The sequence below is a fragment of the Eubalaena glacialis genome, chromosome 10, assembly GCF_028564815.1.
Source record: "Eubalaena glacialis isolate mEubGla1 chromosome 10, mEubGla1.1.hap2.+ XY, whole genome shotgun sequence".
Taxonomy (NCBI): domain Eukaryota; kingdom Metazoa; phylum Chordata; class Mammalia; order Artiodactyla; family Balaenidae; genus Eubalaena; species Eubalaena glacialis.
The window spans coordinates 23,051,367-23,069,086 of record NC_083725.1 but is presented as its reverse complement, the minus strand read 5'-3'; the positions used below and the strand labels follow the sequence as shown (position 1 = coordinate 23,069,086).

The following is a 17,720-nucleotide window of genomic DNA, read 5'->3' as shown; positions in this document are numbered from 1 at the left end:
TCATAGACATGCATATTTTGAAGAAAATTTCTTGCCCTACAACTTCTGGAGTGCATCTACATACCAGTAGTCCCTCCCCAACAAAAAGCTTTTATAATGAAATGGGTCACAATTATCTAATAAATAGAAAAAATAAATAAATAGAAAGGAATCATGGTTTAAAAAAATCTCAGCATGCTGATTGTCATTAAGAAAATTTTTTATTATATATATCTTGAGCATCATATTTAATGTTAAAGAAAAAGTTTAAATACTAAATACCAATTAAAGCGAGGTATTACCAAGAGATTTCTCCTCTTTGATACTCTTTTGGAATCTGGGCCTCAAATAATGAAAAAGTGAAAAATATGTTATCTAATTAAATTTTATTGAGTTATAAACTTCATTATTTAACTGTTCTCAGCCAAAAAATTCTCTAATGACAAAATATAATTCTCTCCTCAATTTTATCTTGGGTCACAGACTGTATGTATGTGGACCACAAGGCTATATATTTATATCTTCACACTGTTACCCCTTGTTTGTAAGGCTGCTTTCAGAGGATTATGAAAAAGTAGATTGTGTGTTAGCATGCTCCTTGTAATAGTTAGGGCTAGTCTAACTGCTATAACAAGTAGACCCCAAAACGTATACTGATTTGAACACAACGGAAGTTTATTGTTCATGCAGCAAAACTGGACGGGTAAAGAAGTTAGCAGGTAGCCCTCTTCCATGCAGGCATACAAGGTATACAAGGAGTCTTTATTACCTTTAAAGGGTTAAATAAAGGTGGTAAAGGGTAAAGGATAGACAGTCCTGGGAATTCCCAGGTGGTCCAGTGGCTAGGACTCTGTGCTTTCACTTCAGGGGGCCCGGGTTCAATCCCTGGTCGGCGAACTAAGATCCCACAAGCCACGCAGCGCATGGGCAAAGAAAAAAAAAGCATAGACAACCCTGAAGGTTGTCCCCATTCCAGTCAGACAGAAGGAGAAAAAAGCTTGGAGGAGCCCTCCTGAGAGGTTTTTATGGGCCAGTCCTGGAAGTGGCACACAATAGTTAAAACTTAGTCATATGACCATACCTAAATGTAAGGGAGACCAAGAAACATTTGAGCTGTAGGTCCAGGAAGAAGAGGAAAGAGTGGATTTTTGGTGGTCAGCTAATCGTCTCTGCTATACTCTTCCAGGTAATTTCTTAACAATGGGACTCTTTACCAAGTACTTCCCAGAAATATGATGATGACTTTCACAACTGTACAGCACTTTTTAATTTAACAAGATCCTTTCACATATTTTATCTCATTTATATCTCAATTTTTTGAAGTAAATGGAACAAGCAGTACACTTGTGAGTTGATGAAACTGAGGTTCAAAAGATGTTACATAATCTACAAAGGTTCTAAAGCTCAAGTGAATTAATGGGAAAAAAACCACAGGCTTTCTAACTTCAAATTCCATCTTTTCACTCTTCAATGAGCCTATTATTCACACATTTACTGAGCACCTGTTGTATGCCCGGAATTATACCCAGGATACAAAAATGAACAATATCTGATTCCTACCTTCAAGGAACTTAATAGGTCTGTGAGAACAAAGAGAACACATTTTGGAAAATAAATTTAATGAACAACAACAACAAAAATCTGCATTGGGGGATTTCCCCAATGGTGTACGAAATTCTGAATTTACAAAAGAGTTGTGTTCCACTAGTTCATTTTAAAGATAACTATGAACTTAGATTTCTGGGAACTTCTTCTCTGCATCCCTTCTCTACTTAGTTCCGAACATAGTACCAAGGACAAAATCTCATGGTTACAACAGTCAAGCAAGGGACTCCAAATCAAAGGATCCTTTTTTGGTGTTGCTCATCTAAATTATTCAACTCTCTAATTCCCAATTATGCATACAATATCTTAAAAAAACCTTCAATGAATTTATGCAGTGATAAAAAATTAATATTTCTTCTGCTAGGACACAAAAGGAAGGTTTCCTATACAACTTTGGAGAGCGTATTGGATAAACTAGGATAATTACTATCAAACTAAATCCCATGTAAAGTAGCAACACTGGATATTCAACCTCATAAATAGGAAAATGTATATATATCTAATGTAATGTTATATGTCAATTATATCTCAAAAATACTTTTTCAAATTATATTCATAAAGATGAAAAAGTAAACACCCTTGTGAGCTAAAATTCAATGAGATGGCCACTTTTATAAATTGTTAGTAGGAATATAAAATAGGTTATAATTTTTCTGGAAGGTGATTTGGCAATCTTTAGCAAGAACCTTAAAAATCATCCATCCCATTTAGCCTAAGGCTTCTATTTCTGAGCATTTATTTGTAGAAAATAATCTGAAATGATGATGAAGATTTGTGTGTAAATATACTCAAGAGTATTGTTCATAATATAAAAAATAGAAACAATAATTGGGAAATAAGTACATGATTTATGGTAGGTTTATATTATGACTGTTATACAGCTATTAAAATAGTTCCTTTTAATAATATGGAGAAATGACGAGATTAAATATTAAATTAAAAAATCAGGATATCATTGCAGTCTCAACACAAGGTATATATAGAAAAAGACCAATAAAAACTAGATATAAATATGACAAAAATGTTATTGGTGGGTGAAAAAAAATCATGAATTATTTTATTTTCCTGATTTACTTTTCAGTGCAATTTTTCTTCAATGAGCATGAACTACTTTTCTAATAAGAAAAAAAAAAGAAAAGCGAAATGGAGTTATATTTATTATATATGCTAACTTCTCCATCTGTGAAACATTAGTCATTTTCATTTTATTATTTTTCTAAGTTCTCTATAAAATGATTATATTATTTAATAAGATTTAAATATTAATTATGAAGACTATATACATAGAAATGTTTCCAACATTAAGTAAAAAAAAAAAAATGCAAAAGTAACAACTATGTAAAACACAAATTTGCAAGGAAGACAAAGAATTAAATGTAAGAGCAGAAATGAAATAGTGTTAAGCTGATGGATAAAAGGGATTTTTTCAATTTTCAAAATGTAATTTAATGGTAATGGTACACTTTTTGATACTTTTAGAAAAAATTATTTCACTTCTCATAAAAGAAATACTAATCTCAAGCACTTAAAGAAACCACACACAAAACTGGCTTTGGGGGACTTTATAAGGAAGTTACACAATAAGAGCTATCCTTCTAGTGAAAAATCAGAAGGGATTAACATATGTTTGCTGTCTCAGGTAATATGTGTTTCAGTGCTATTTACTACTAATACACTAATTCTACACTGTCCTTCTGAAGTACCAAGTAGCAAAATCCTTACCATATAATTAGACCTCTGAAATTAAAAAAATGAATGCACTTTTCAAGCTTATACATCAAATCATAGGTAGAATCAGAACATACCAGCCTATTGTTTGATTGAATAGTGATTGTGATTGAGTGGTCTACAAATGAAAGGGTTTCTGAAAGCAGTAAAGTCAGTAATAAAACTGACATGGAGTTCTCCAGTTATCCTTTAAGAATAAATAAATTCAACATTTTTTCCAGTTTAAAATTTGACTTTTAAAATGTAAGAGTTTATACAATAAAATAAATCCTCATTAAAATTTAATCTGACTTTTATAATGGTGGGTAAGGAAAAGAGATTGGAGGAAAGGTAAATGTCACTAAACTTTTAGATCCATAAAAATTGAACAGAGAATTTTTAAGACTATAAAAGAAGTGATTAAAAATAATCTATCTTAAAAAGTACTTAAATAAATCAACAAAAAGATAACTCAATTAAAAAAATTGGCCAAAAGACAAAAAGCAATTCACAAATGTAAACAGTCATCTTATAAAACTGTGTAATCAAAGTAAATCAAAGAAATGCAAATTCAAATAAAAATATTGTTTTTCCCCTATCAAACTGGGAAAGATTTAAATAATATGCATTCTTCCTGACAAAAATTATTAGGTACTCCTTTTTTGGAGGTAATTTGGCATCTCATGCCATCAGATATGGATGTAAGGACATACTCCCTGATCCAAGAATTCCACTGCTATGGGATTATCCTGAGGAAATAATCAGATAGATGCACAAAGATGTATTACAGGAATGCGCTCTGAAATATTATTTTAGAAAGAGAAACAGCAAGAGAGAAAAATAATCTAAATGTTCAATAACAGGAAATTGATTAAATGAAATACAGAGAGTCATATGCAAGGATACTATTTAACCATGCTTTAGACATTATTTTTTTAAACTTGGGGAAATGTTAATAACAGATTTAGTAAAAAACACAGATTATATGTATAGATGACATCAATTTTATTATATACATATATATGTGAATAGCTAAGAGGATATGAACCAAATATTAACAGTGGTTGTCTCTTGGTCTGGATGGTGGAATTAAAATAAGAATGTTTATTTTCTTCTTCCAGTTTTTCAACAATGTCTACAAAGAACATGCATATCTTTTGTAATTGGGGGAAAAACACATAAATACTATGTTTACTTTAAAGAAGAAAAAACAAATTTTCAGTTTAATTCATCCAAGGTTCACATGTTAACCTGTTTAAAGTATTTTTAAAATGTTTTTTTAAAATGAAACGTTTCTGATGAAATTCCCAAATGTAACTGTCTTTCACGCTTCCAATAAACTCAAACTGGATATATGGGCTCCTTCTCTTTGAAGGGTGGGAAAGCATTTTCCACAAATGTCCTGTATAAAGGAACTTATACATAAATGACATATTTTAAAAATATGGAGGTGGAAGGTAGAAGAGGTATTAGGTACACTAAAGAGGAAAGAAAGATATCTTAATGAATTTCTGGAATCCATTTGGCTCCAAGGAAATGAATCTGCCATCAGTAGTGGGCCATAAATCAAATATCATCATGTGAATCCAGGAATCGAGGCCAGTTTCAGTTATTTCCAAATAAATGGTTTCTTAATTGCCTGATGACTGGGACAGAATTTCCCAGTGGAATTAAAAGCAGAATGCATGAAACTCTGTTAAGCATTTCTACAGAATATAAAAATTTATACAACTCTTATTTTTGCATGTTTGTCTCCCCCTCTTCCCAAAGAACAGATCATTCTGAACAATATGTAGCAGAATAAACTTGTCAAATTTTACTTGTCTGGAGTGCCAAGAAACTAAAGAAAAATTTCTAGCAAAGCATATATGTTCCATGAAAAATCTAATTTTTATTTCAACACACAGTTAAAGATCATTCATAGGCCTAGATACAAACATTACTGGTTAACTTATTTGGTAACAATTCCTCCTGTTGCACATCGTACAGCTGCTTCTTGACATCTGGAATATTTTACAGAACAAGATTAACACCAAGACTACAGAGAGGAGTCTTAAAATTTTAAAGCAAAATATAAAATTCAAATGTATTAAAAAATTGAGTTCTCTTCTTCAAGAAATACCATAATCAGGGTGTAATATGCCCTTCTCTTGTTTCTACCTTTGCTCTAAAAATGCAATTTTGTACTTAACTATTTGGAAAGCTTTAAAAATGCTTACACTTTAAGGTAGTAGTTAGTTTACGAATTATGCCTGAATATAAAAGCGCCCAAATGCACACAGAATGATTTCCAGTGAAAAAAGCAGTTTTTGAAAGTCCCTTGCTATGCTTTATATTCTAGATTTTCTTAATTATAAGTAATACCTACATGTCATTTTAATAAAATAATTTTCAGAACCTGTGTGAAATATCTTTAAGATTCCATGGACCACACACTTATATGCTCTTTAGTCAAGCAACACAAGAGGTATGGTATTGAAGAAAACTCAATTATCTATCACAGAAAAGGTCTGAAAATAACTAATGATGGTTATCTCTGGGTGGTGATATTATAGTTAATTCTTTTCATTTATCTTCACTTTAAAAAATGTTCAATAATAAACATGATAGATTTGATAATAAAAATACACTCTTTCTTTAATGTAAAAACAATACCTTCTTACTTGGTAATTTCCCTTCTAGGAATTTACCTCCAATCCCTCCCCCCTAAAATAATTGAAAATGCAGATACAGAGTTATATACATAAAATTTATTCGCTGCAAATTATTTATTATAAGTGAAAACTTGAAACTGCATAATGTTAAATAAGAAAATTGTTAAGTAAAATAGGATTCATCTACAAGGTAGAACACTATGCAGCTATTAAAAATGTTTAATAAAGTTATATATAATAAGCAAAATGTTTAGGCTACGATGATAAGTGGAAAAAGACGATACAATTTATATAAGTGTATCTACCATGGGATCTCATCCATGGGAAAAAAAAAGCATTAAAAAAAAAAGAAAGACTGGAGGGAAATATGCCATAATGTTAAGAATGATTTACTTCCACTGAGGGAGGAATTACACATGTACTTTTTTGTGCACTATACTCTTCTTGATATTTTCTACAGCAAGACTATGTTTCTTTTATAGAGACAAAAAAGTTTAAGGGCACAAATGACTGTTCTGAAATTTTACTTAACGGACAAAAAAACAACAACAAAAAACTAGTCATATGTTTAGCTGGAGGGAAAAAGTTCTTTACTAGTGCAGTATTAATAAAATACACTTCTCAAGGACACTCACAGCATATAGCAAACTAGCAACCACTACTGCCTAAAATAGTTTAACAGTCTAAATGCTATTATTCTTTTTCCATTATGTTAATTTTATAAAATTAGCTACTCTAATTCATAAATCACAAACCAATACTACAAAGCTTTTATGAAGTATTATATTAAGAAGCTGGATTCTACCACCACCTGCCTTCCCTTTTGTGTGCAAAATTTACATAGAGATCTAACATGAGAGCACTGCTTCAGATAATGATGTAATTATATTCCTTAAACAATGTTAAGCTATTTGATAGATTAGACCAAAATGAAGATCTCTTTTGTCTACTGATTTTTTTTTTTTCCACCTAAAAGGCAGTATTGGATCTCCCAAGCTCTGTGAAAATACATCATTTTTGAGTGATACAGAACAAGAGATGGAGAACCAATTAAAAATAAAAGGGTCCAACTGTTCATCACTTAGCTGTTTAAACTAAACCCTAAAATTTGCCTGGAGTTCAAACTTGTTGACCCTTACATTGTAAGACCCTTGTAAGACCCTTACATTTTAAAACACACAAATTAATATTGATGTTAGTGCATACTATATTGAAGAAATTTTTCTAAGCAGTAAGTATAATCATGATATTTTATTGATATTGTTCTTTATGCCATATTAATTGTTCCCACTATAATTACTGTATGTTCAGCAATGAGAACCTCAAATAATGTTAAATAACACTTTAAAGTTTCCAGTATCCATCTTACTTACAGTATTTGAGGCAGTTGTATTTATTAAAGATACAAATATTTACCCAGTGAATAAAGATAACAAATACTGCTTTAAAAATCCTCATTAACATACAGCAAACTACAGTAAGAAACAATTGCATCTGTGCTAAACAATTCTTAACGAAAATTACCACAAAAGTTCACAGAGCAACTTTATAAAACTTGACATGTACAGGAACTTTTCTCTTCATTAATGCCTTGCTATCTCCCTCACCCCTCTCATCTTTAATATCTCCAGTTACACTAAATTACCACAACACTCATACCCACCCATCTTAAATTCACACTATTTCTTTTTAAATGTTAAGAACACTTTCTTTAGAAAAGCAACGATAGATGGGTTCTACGGACTAGAAACTTAGCTTTTACCTTAAATCATTTTACACAAATATACTATGCACACAATTCAGGATCTGAGTGCTCTTTCATGATCTGACCTGTGCCTTCAATTACAAATGCGTTGATCTCACTGATAGCCAAACCATGATACTACTCCACACTGCCCCCTAGCCCTACAAGATATATCAGTTTAAAAGTTATGGTTTGAAAGGACAACCTCAAGAAAAAGTGTCAGTCACTTATCAGCTTCCCTTAAGCAGTTCTTAAATAGACACTATATTACCTAAATTTGACCTAATAAGTAACAGCTGACAATTAAATCTTTCAATTAATACTGATAAGAGCTGGTGAGAAAAAAATGTTATGTGCTGATGGGTTTGTAATTCAACCACCTAACAATCTAGTTCAAAAGTTCTGTAGAAGTCCTTTGTGAAATTTGTTTGATTTTTAGAGTCATTAAGCAAGGACCCATATGAAAATACACATTACAAATGCCTTCTTTTCATGTAATTAAAGGGCAAATAGCATGGCATTGGGCCATGGTTCTTTGGAGGAATGGAATTAACTTCTTTCTTCGTTTTTAAAAATGCTGGGATCAGATTAAGTAATCTCACTATAGTCACATTATTTATCATTACAAACTTAACCTAAATTTCTAACTCTGGTAAATTTGTGAGAGGAAAATTTGTGATCTTGGTCCTGATGCTAAAAAAATAAGTCGGATTTCGGCTGCCTCAGGATAAGCAGGGGAGGATGACACAATGACACATACCCCTTCTTTTTGGAAATGGAATTCTTCACATTAAGCAAAACTTCTAAGAACAACAGCTACAAAAATCCCTCTAGTTTTCAAATGTCCTTTACCTTACACAGCCATTCTGAAAAAGAATCCTATGTTATTTCATATCCAAACTCTGGTACATTTCGCACTAATAAGGGGAAACACTGAATAGGATGAAAACTGGAAGAAAAAAACTGAAAAAGGGTGAAACTCCAGAACAACTACAGTGAGGCACAGTAGACTACGTCAAAAACACAAGGTTTTATTCTAAAGAACGGTTTTGTTTCTACCGTTCTTCTAAAGTATTTAATTTGCACGTCTTAAAATAGAGACCCTGAGGAGAGCAGCTCGAAGCGGTGAAAGGAAGGGGGGGCGGGTTAGGTAAGAACAGAGACTTGCGAGAAAATATGTGCGGTGCATTAGAATGTGCAATGGAGGGGGGGATGCTAGCTTCACCGTCAGGAAGCAGTCGAGGGCTTTATGAGTAGAGAGGCAGAATATGCTGCGGCTTAAGGAACGCGTATTCACAGCCAGAATGCACACCTGGTAAAGGGATAACCTAGGATAAGAAAGACCAACCCACCAACTGTGCAAATGCACAGATGACCATTTTAACCAGCTCTATTGTCTGGAGTAATAGGTGGAAATGCCTCAGGCACGAGATCAAACTAGCCTGACACTAAGTCAGAGATACTGTCTGGCAAAAAGAGAGAGAGAAGATGGACAGTGGCGGCCCGGGCATTCCCGGCCAGTGGCCCCTTCCTCGCGCGGGGGAGGGGCGCCGGGGTCCTGGGAGCCGCGCGAAGCCCAGTCCGGGGAGTCCGAGCACAGGCGGTCCCCTCCTCGGGGCTGGCGACGTCTCTCACCGCGCAGCCCAGGAGCACGGAGACTTCCCCTCCCACCCCACCCCCAGCTGAAAGCAGGGAAGACGCGGAACTTGGGCTCCAGAGCGGAGGCCACAGACCAGGTCACGGCTCGGGTGGGAGGCTCTGGGTGAAATTCCGTGTGGCCACCGTGGTGGCCTAGGAAAGGCAAAGCCCCTTCTGGTCGGGCTTCCAATCGGAAGACACTGGGGTGCGGGTGACGCGGCCCCGGTCGCTGCGGCGCTCACCGACCCGTGGACCTCCTGGGTCCTCATACTCCCAGGCCCTCTCGCCTCAGCTAGTGACCCGGCCTCTGGGATCTCCCCAGGCCCCCGCTGCGGCCGCCCCTCTCGGTCAAGCTCCTCTCCAGAACCCTCGCCTCGGACGCTCCCGCCGAGCCCCGGGCCGCACCTCCGTCCTGGTGATCCGGTGTCGCCCCAGCTTCACCACGGCGAAGTTGCCTTTGCCCAGCGTGCCCTCGATTTCGTAGAACCCCACCCGGACCGGCCCGCGCTGCAAGTGCCTCGGGCCATCCGCCATGACCATGCTGGGCCCCGCTGCTAGACACTGCGGACTGGAGCGCGGGCTGGAGGGCGGCGGGCAGGCGGGCTGGCTGCTCAGCTCCGCTCGGGCGACGGCAGCTCCGCTCACTCCTTCGCTCAGTCCCTCCCGCTCCGCAGGGCCCAGCCAGGCGCGCGCCGCCGCTGACGTGCGCCGACGTCAGGGGGCCGGGGAAGAGGGGCGGGGGCGGGACCGGGCCTCGATTGGTCACCATGGCGACCGGAGCACCGCGGACGTCCGCGGGCGGGCGGGTGTGAGGGAGGGCAGATGGGCGGGGCGTGGACGGCGCGTTTCTTCCGGGCTGCGGCGCCCTCCATGCTCCCCGCCGCCTCGCCGCTGCCAGGGGCGGGATAGCAGCCCGGCCCGCCCAGTTCCTCGGCCACCCAGCCGAAGGGCAAGAGCGAGCCCTGGTGGGCGGAGCGGAGGGCTGCAGAGACCTGGGTCCGGCTCGGGTCTCCCTCCCCCGCCCCGGCGTTCTCCGCCCACCCGGGGACCTTCCCGCCAAAACCTCTCACCTATGACTACTGTGCATCCTAAATTTGGAAAGGGCAAAGAACTGTGGCTGAGCAATGCATTGCTCACAGGCTCCTTTCTTTGTATCCTTTTTCATCTGTTTCTATATAAATCCCTCCAAATTTGATGGCTCTTAGGAATCATTCTGACAGCATCGCGGGCGCTTGTAGACTCACAGAATGTCAGCGTTGAAGAGACCTTGGAGATCACCTAATCCAGGGATTTGAAGCCTCAAATGGGCTTTGGAAACTGAACCCCCTAAAATGTGTACAATTTTTTGCCTCTTTGGGCTTGCCTCTGGGGAGATGGGACTATAGCTTTTATCAGATTCTCAAACGTGTTGGTGACCGCGAAAAGGTTAAGAAATACTTATTTAATCCAATTTCTTTTCAGATGAGGAATCAACCCCCAGGGAATGCAGGGAATTGCCAAGGTCACACGGGTAATGCTAGAGTCAGGATTGCATATCACCACACCAATCTTCCATATGGTGACCCAAGGAAACAGATACAGCGTTATTTTAATATTTTGAAACATATTATGTGTCCTTAGACCTTGGTTTCTAAATGCCAGTCTCCAATAAAAGGAACCAGACTCTGGAGAAATGGCTGATTGCCAGACAGAGGGAGGGAAAGTATAAAATGTCCTTGAAAATCTTGTCCCATAAAGCAACATTTTCAAAGAATGATGAGGACGCGTCAAAAGGAAACAGGAGCCAGTTTGAAGGTACCTCCACTTACCCATCTGGGACAATTTGAGCATCACGAATGAATAATGATGGAAATGAATTATAACAATGAATTTAAAAAAAAAGAATCCACGGGTGCTTACTTATTCTTACAATGTTAAATAAGTATGGGGGGGGAGAAATGACAATTCTTGATAGTGGAATGTCAACTAATATACATAGAAGAAATGATGAAATTAGGAAATCACCATTTTGCAACCATTATACTAGTAATTGACTCAGATAGAATTATCAATAGATGTTAAAAATCATTGGGTGAAATTTTGCTGGGGAAAAGGATGTTTACACAATCTCAAAGTATCCTCAAATTTCTTATTCATTACAAAGGGATAAAAACAGTACTTTCACGGTGGAGAAATCTGACAGACACCACCATGACTAAATGGTCAAAGTTAATGTCACCAATTATGGGACAAAATGACATGATGTACCTCCTGATGTAAGGTACTGAGAAGTATACAGTATCTCTTTTGTAGTATTCCTGTCAAAAATACATCTTCTGAATCTAATCACAAAGAAACAATCAGAAAAAAATGCAACTTGAGAAACATTCTATCCAACCACTGGTCTGGATCAGTGTCCTGAAAGACTGTGGAACTGTTCTAGATTTAAGAGATTAAAGAGACATGTCACCAAAGGCAATATGTGACCCTGAATTGGGAGAAAAGTTCTAGAAAGGAATATTTTCTATGAAATTTGCCTATGGATTGCATATTGGATAATTTGCCTATGGATTGCATATTGGATAATATTATTTATTTATTTATATAAATTTATTTATTTATTTTTGGCTGCGTTGAGTCTTCATTGCTGCTCGTGGGCTTTCTTTAGTTGCAGTGAGCGGGGTGGGGGGGGGGCTACGCTTCCTTGCTGTGTGCAGGCTTCTCATTGTGGTGGCTTCTCTTGTTGCGGAGCACGGGCTCTAGGCGCACGGGCTTCAGTAGTTGTGGCTCGCGGGCTCTAGAGCGCAGGCTCGGTAGTTGTGGTGCACAGGCTTAGTTGCTCCACCACATGTGGGATCTTCCTGGACCAGGGCTCGAACTCGTGTCCCCTGCATTGGCAGGCGGATTCGTTGTTTTTTGTTTTTTTTTTAATGATTCAGCACCTCTTTTTTTTTTTTTTAATTGATTTTATTTTATTTATTTTTGGCTGCGTTGGGTCTTCGTTGCTGCACGTGGGCTTTCTCTAGTTGCAGTGAGCGGGGTCTACTCTTGCGGGGTCTACTCTTTGTTGCGGTGCTCGGGCTTCTCATTGTGGTGGCTTCTCTTGTTGCGAAGCACGGGCTCTAGGTGCGTGGGCTTCAGTAGTTGTGGCTCGCGGGCTCCAGAGCGCAGGCTCAGCAGCTGTGGCACACGGGCCTAGATGCTCCGCGGCATGTGGGATCTTCCCCGACCAGGACTCGAACCCGTGTCCCCTGCATTGGCAGGCGGATTCTTAACCACTGCGCCACCAGGGAAGTCCCAATAGTATTACTTAAATGTTAAGCTTTTTGAATTTTATGCTTGTGCTGTTGTTATGAAAAAGAGTACCCTTATTAAGAGATACACACTGAAGTATTTAGGGATAAAAGTTTTGATATATGGGACCTGCTCTCAAATGGTTTAGGAAAGATAGATAAGGCAAATGTGGCAAAATGTTAAATTGATAAATCTAGGTAAAGGGTATATGGTAGTTCATTGTATTGTTCTTGCAACTCTTCTGTAGTTTAAAATTTTTAAATTAAAATTAATATATATTTGTATATGTATACATTTTATTTCATTAATTTTATGTTTTTATTTTAATTTATTTTATATTCTTTGTGTAAGATCGTCTGGCTCTTGGGACCTCCACCCGCTCACTGTTCTTGTGCCCTTCACTCTTCCTAAGCAATACCTTATTCTACTGTGAGTTATGTTGTTTGTAAAAGTGAGAAGGAAATTGGGGCCGGGGTTGGGGTGAGGTGGTTATAAGACTGATGATTGCTGGGAGTAGTATATGAGGGTTCATCTAAGTAGACCAGGAGCCCACATATGTACCCCAGTCAAAAATAGTTCCTGTATACCCTTTTTCCAATTAGATTAATGTGTTTTAATTGCTTTGTGAATGGGTTCCTTTAGGAATCTGATGAAAAGCTACTTACTTAAGAACCAAAAAATACACATAGAGACCCACTAGAGCTAACAATCTCCTTCTTTTGGACAGATATTAAGATTCATTTCTATCTGATTATTTTAATCAGATAATCAGGCCAACTACCTCCTTGTGCAATCTGGGAATAAGACTTGATTTGGGGCCGGAAAGAAGAGAAAGGATTGGCAGGGAATACCAAAAGGTTTCTGGCAAACCAGAGTTCAGTTTGAGGGTGCGAGTGTCTAGAAGTTAGAGAAAGAGAGGCCAGAGGTGGGGGAGAGGTCGGAGGGGCTGGGCCAAAAAATAAATCTTGACCACCTGGAAATGCAGGAGGCGGGGGCCACTGAAAATTACTGGTAGGTTGTCAATGTAACCCTGAAGAAGTACATGTGGACTGTTAGAGTATTGCAACTTTGGAATACATGATTCAGCTCTGTTTCCTAGGTCCCAAAGATCTTCTCCCTCTCCAGTTTCAACCCTGTATGTCTCTTATGTGCTTTTGCTTCCAGTAATTGATAATTGTATACAGTTTAGCAATTATTAATATTATCCAAGTTTTGCTTTCCTCTTGCCTTTTTCTCTCTTTCTTTTTTCTCTTCTTTCCTCTTCCTCTCTCCCTACTCCACCCTCCCACCCCCGCCCCCCACGCACACACACCACCACCACCCTGCCCCTTGGGAAAAAGAATAAGGAAAAGGGAGAAAAGGGAAGATAAGAGAGGCTTCATACAAGTCCCACCAGATGACAGATTTCCTTAGGGTCTTAAATTTTAAAGGTATCTTAGAATCACACAAAATTTTTGAAATTATTTCAAAAGTTTAGAGAGAACCATACATACAGATGGGAAGATGAACTCACATGATTCTAAGACACAAAATTTTGTGTCTGTCCCACCTTTTTCATCTCCAGTTTTTGTATCGGTGAGGTAAAGTGACACAAAATTTTTGAAATAATTTTGTGTCTTCCCATCTGATACAGAAATCCCTAGACACTTGACAGATGGCATCAAGCCTTGGTTTACTGTTTCATACTTCATGCTTCACTACATGTCTCACATGTAATCTATGTGGGACAGTTCATATCAGTAGAAAATATTCTTTCTTCAGTTCTCCAAGCAAAACATTCCTAAATTCACTAGCTAGTTGACTATGTTTCTAGCCCACTACTCTTTCTTCTTGTGCTTCTCTGGACTCTGGTTTGTCAAAGTCTCTCTTAAAATATCATTCCCAAAACTGAATGCGGTAACCCACGTGCAGTCTAAGCAGTATAGAATACTGGCCATTGACTAGTCCCTCCTTTGATCCAGACACTCTGCTGGTACGAGTTCAGCCAAAGATTGTGCTAGTTTTCTTTTTTAGCAGCCACAGCCTACAGTTAAGATTAAAGCCAACTTAAACCTCTGGGTCTTTTAAATTAACATTATTGTTACCATTTTCTTGGGCAATTGCTTTTTTAAAAATGTAAATGGAAATTCTGATAGTTAAAATGTCATCTTGTTGATTTTGCTTACTGTTCCAGGTAATAAAATTGTTTTGATTCTTCACTCTGCCATCTATCATGTTACCTAATCTTAGTTCTCTGAGTCATTTGCAAATTCTACCATCATTTTCTATGTCATTATTGCAGTCATTATTCTTTGTATCACCACTCCTAGTACAAGTGTGTGACTCAGAGTAGGTTCATAACTGGATTGGTAAACTAGTGAATAGGGCAAAGCCTGGGCCGGACTTTTAGAGCTTGCCACTAGACATCTTCTAATTTGACTTCCAACAATTCACTTGATTTGAATTTTCATATAACCATGAGTTCCAGCAAGATCCTATGTCTAATGCTGTTGGGGTAAGATTTTAAAGAGGGTCCTCAACATTCTAATACCAGTGTTTCAATATATAAACTACCCCACTCTCAGTTACTTTCCCTTTAGTTCATTCTTTTCTATTATTGCAGTATTTTACTAATCTTCCTTAGCCCCACTAGGTTGTGTACTTCTTTGAGGGTAAGGATCGTATCTTAGTCATTTTTTAAATTCCTTAACTTTTCAGCAGAATTCAACAAATGCCGTTTAGTTTGACATTTATTGCATTTATGTGCTATGCACCATGGTAGACACTGGGGATGCAAACATGAATAAGGTGCTGTCTCTCTCCTTGAGAATTTATGGTTTAGAATGGGAGCTCTGAAATCTGATAGCTGAGGTATGACTTGTAGGTCTACTACTTACTAGCTGGTGACCTTGGGAAAGTTGCTTAACCTTTTTCTGCCTCAATTTCTCATCTGTTAAACAGTCCACCTGCCTCAAAGGATTACTATGAGGAGGGTGGATACATAAACAAATACTTAAAGAGGTGAGAGTTAAGATAAGAGGTTTGCACAGGGGGCTCAGAGGAGAGTTGATTAATTAAGTTTAAGGGTCCGCAGGAGAGGCTTCTAAAAGATGAAACTTGAGTAGAGTTGTAAATTCTACTAAGAGTTAGCCAGCTGAAAAAAGATCGGACGAGCATTTGAAGACAAAACTGCATGAGCAATGGTCCCGAAGGTATGAAGAGACAAGATGTGCTCAGGTACCTACCATCAGTTGTGAATGTCGAGACTCAGTGATGAGAGTGTCCACAGATAGAACGGGAAGATACGTGGGACCAGGTCATGGAGGGCTCCTTCTTCCCCTTCTAGCCAGACTGCTGCGAAGTTGCAGCTGGGCAGGAAACTGCTGGAGCGATGGATTCCAACTGTGGCAGTGATGAGATGTAAGGATTGGGAGAGGGATGCTGAAGATTGCTACCAGGTTTTTAACAGGAGTGAACAGATGCAATCAGTTACTGAGAGCTTACCATGTGCCATTCACTCTGCTGGGCACTAAGGTGGGTGAAATAAGGACCCAGCCCTCAAAGAGCATATAATCAATTTCATTCAGACATTCAGTCCTTATTTCTCTAATACATATAAAGATACTCTGAAAGCCTGTTAAATCATTGTAGAAATCAATATATATTATGTCTGCCTACTGGAGCAAAATGAGTTGTGCTAGGAGTCAGATATTCTGCCCTGCCATTTACAAGTTCTGGATACATAATTCTGGAGCTTGGCGAGGAGATCTAGGCTGAAAATTTAGAGACCGAGAGTACTGATAGTTGAAGTCAAGGATGTGGATGGTATCATGCAATGGGAATATCAAGGCTGAAGGAAAAGATGTTGCAGCTACTTATTGCCTTCTGCTAGTCTAGTCTAGGAGCCTATTACTTACAGCTCAGGGAGATAAGCCCACAGATTCATGGGGGCCAGGTTTTGAGTTTTTGACATTGTGACTCATCTCTTAAGGGAATAAACCTTACAAGTAAGTAAAGAGTCATTCTTTTCTAATCTTCAGTCTTGGAAAGTGTGTTATATTATGAAAACTGGCACTATATTAGCCTCTAATTTACTAGTTCTTTTTGGACCTGTTCTTTTTGGTTTCATAGGTATGTTTTGGGAGCTGTGAATATGTAAGTTTCAGTTTTTTAATATAATCATATCCAATTTTGGTGACTATTAATTTTAACCTAACCTTAGCAGATACTTTTAGATTAAGTGTTTGTTGAATTTAAATTTCTTGTATTTGTAACTACAAAAATTATTTTAAAATTTGCATTCATTTTTGGTCTTCAAGACTGAGGAATATATTCATTTGCTTAGTTCCTGGTCTAAAGATAATAAAATACAAAAACAAGCCAATTAAAAACTCCCCCCCTACCTCCCCTTCAAAAAGAGTGAAGGAGAATACAGAATCCTAGAGCATTTGTTTAGCATTCACAGGAGTGGGCAAATAGGGAGAAGTATGCCTCCCTGCCAAGGAGGAGAGGCCAGAGAAATAAAAGGAGAATGGATCAAGAGGGGAAAATATTTTTTAAAAGTCTAGGGAAAAGAGAGTTTAAAGGAGGAGAATTTCAAGAAGAAGGGAGTACTTTCAATCTCTGAAAAGATGTCAAGCAAGATAAAGATGAATTCATTGGATTTAGTCATGAAGAGATAATTGATGATCTTTGCAGAGGATTTCAGAGTACTGAGGGCGGAAGCCAAACTGGTGTGAGTGGGAAGAGGTGAAGAAGAGTGAATGTAGACTGTTCTTTCAAGAAATTTATCTGTGGAGGAACAAAGATAGAAGAGGATGCAGAGTCAAGAGAAGTTTGGTGTTTTGTTTTATTTTTAATTGGTAGAAGTTGAGCATTTTTGGAAAGAGTAAGAAGAGAGAAAGATGGAAATAAAGGTGATTAGAGATCATCTGTGGAAGGCAATGAAATCTTGAATGCAAGAGTCAGGAGGTGAGATGCCTCCTTTACTCTGATGTGGGTGGGGGATGGAAGCAAGGGCAATTTTGACTGCAGGTAAGTAGGTAGTTTGCAGTCCAGGAAGTTTACTCTTGGCATCGGTTTCCTCTGTGAAGTAAGAAGCAGATTATCCGCAGTGTTAGAGTGGGGCATTGGAGCATATA

At 38.2% G+C, this 17,720-nt stretch overlaps 1 protein-coding gene across 1 annotated transcript in view; it reads right to left on the bottom strand.

Moving 5' to 3' along the window:
- SIK2 (salt inducible kinase 2) overlaps positions 1-9,984 on the bottom strand; it is a 126,740-nt gene extending 116,756 nt beyond the window's left edge. Inside the window, exon 1 of the mRNA XM_061203931.1 lies at positions 9,733-9,984. Coding sequence (XP_061059914.1) covers positions 9,733-9,867 — 135 coding nt within the window. The 5' untranslated portion in view covers positions 9,868-9,984. The remainder of the gene's footprint in view (positions 1-9,732) is intronic.
- Between the last annotated feature and the right edge of the window lie 7,736 nt (positions 9,985-17,720).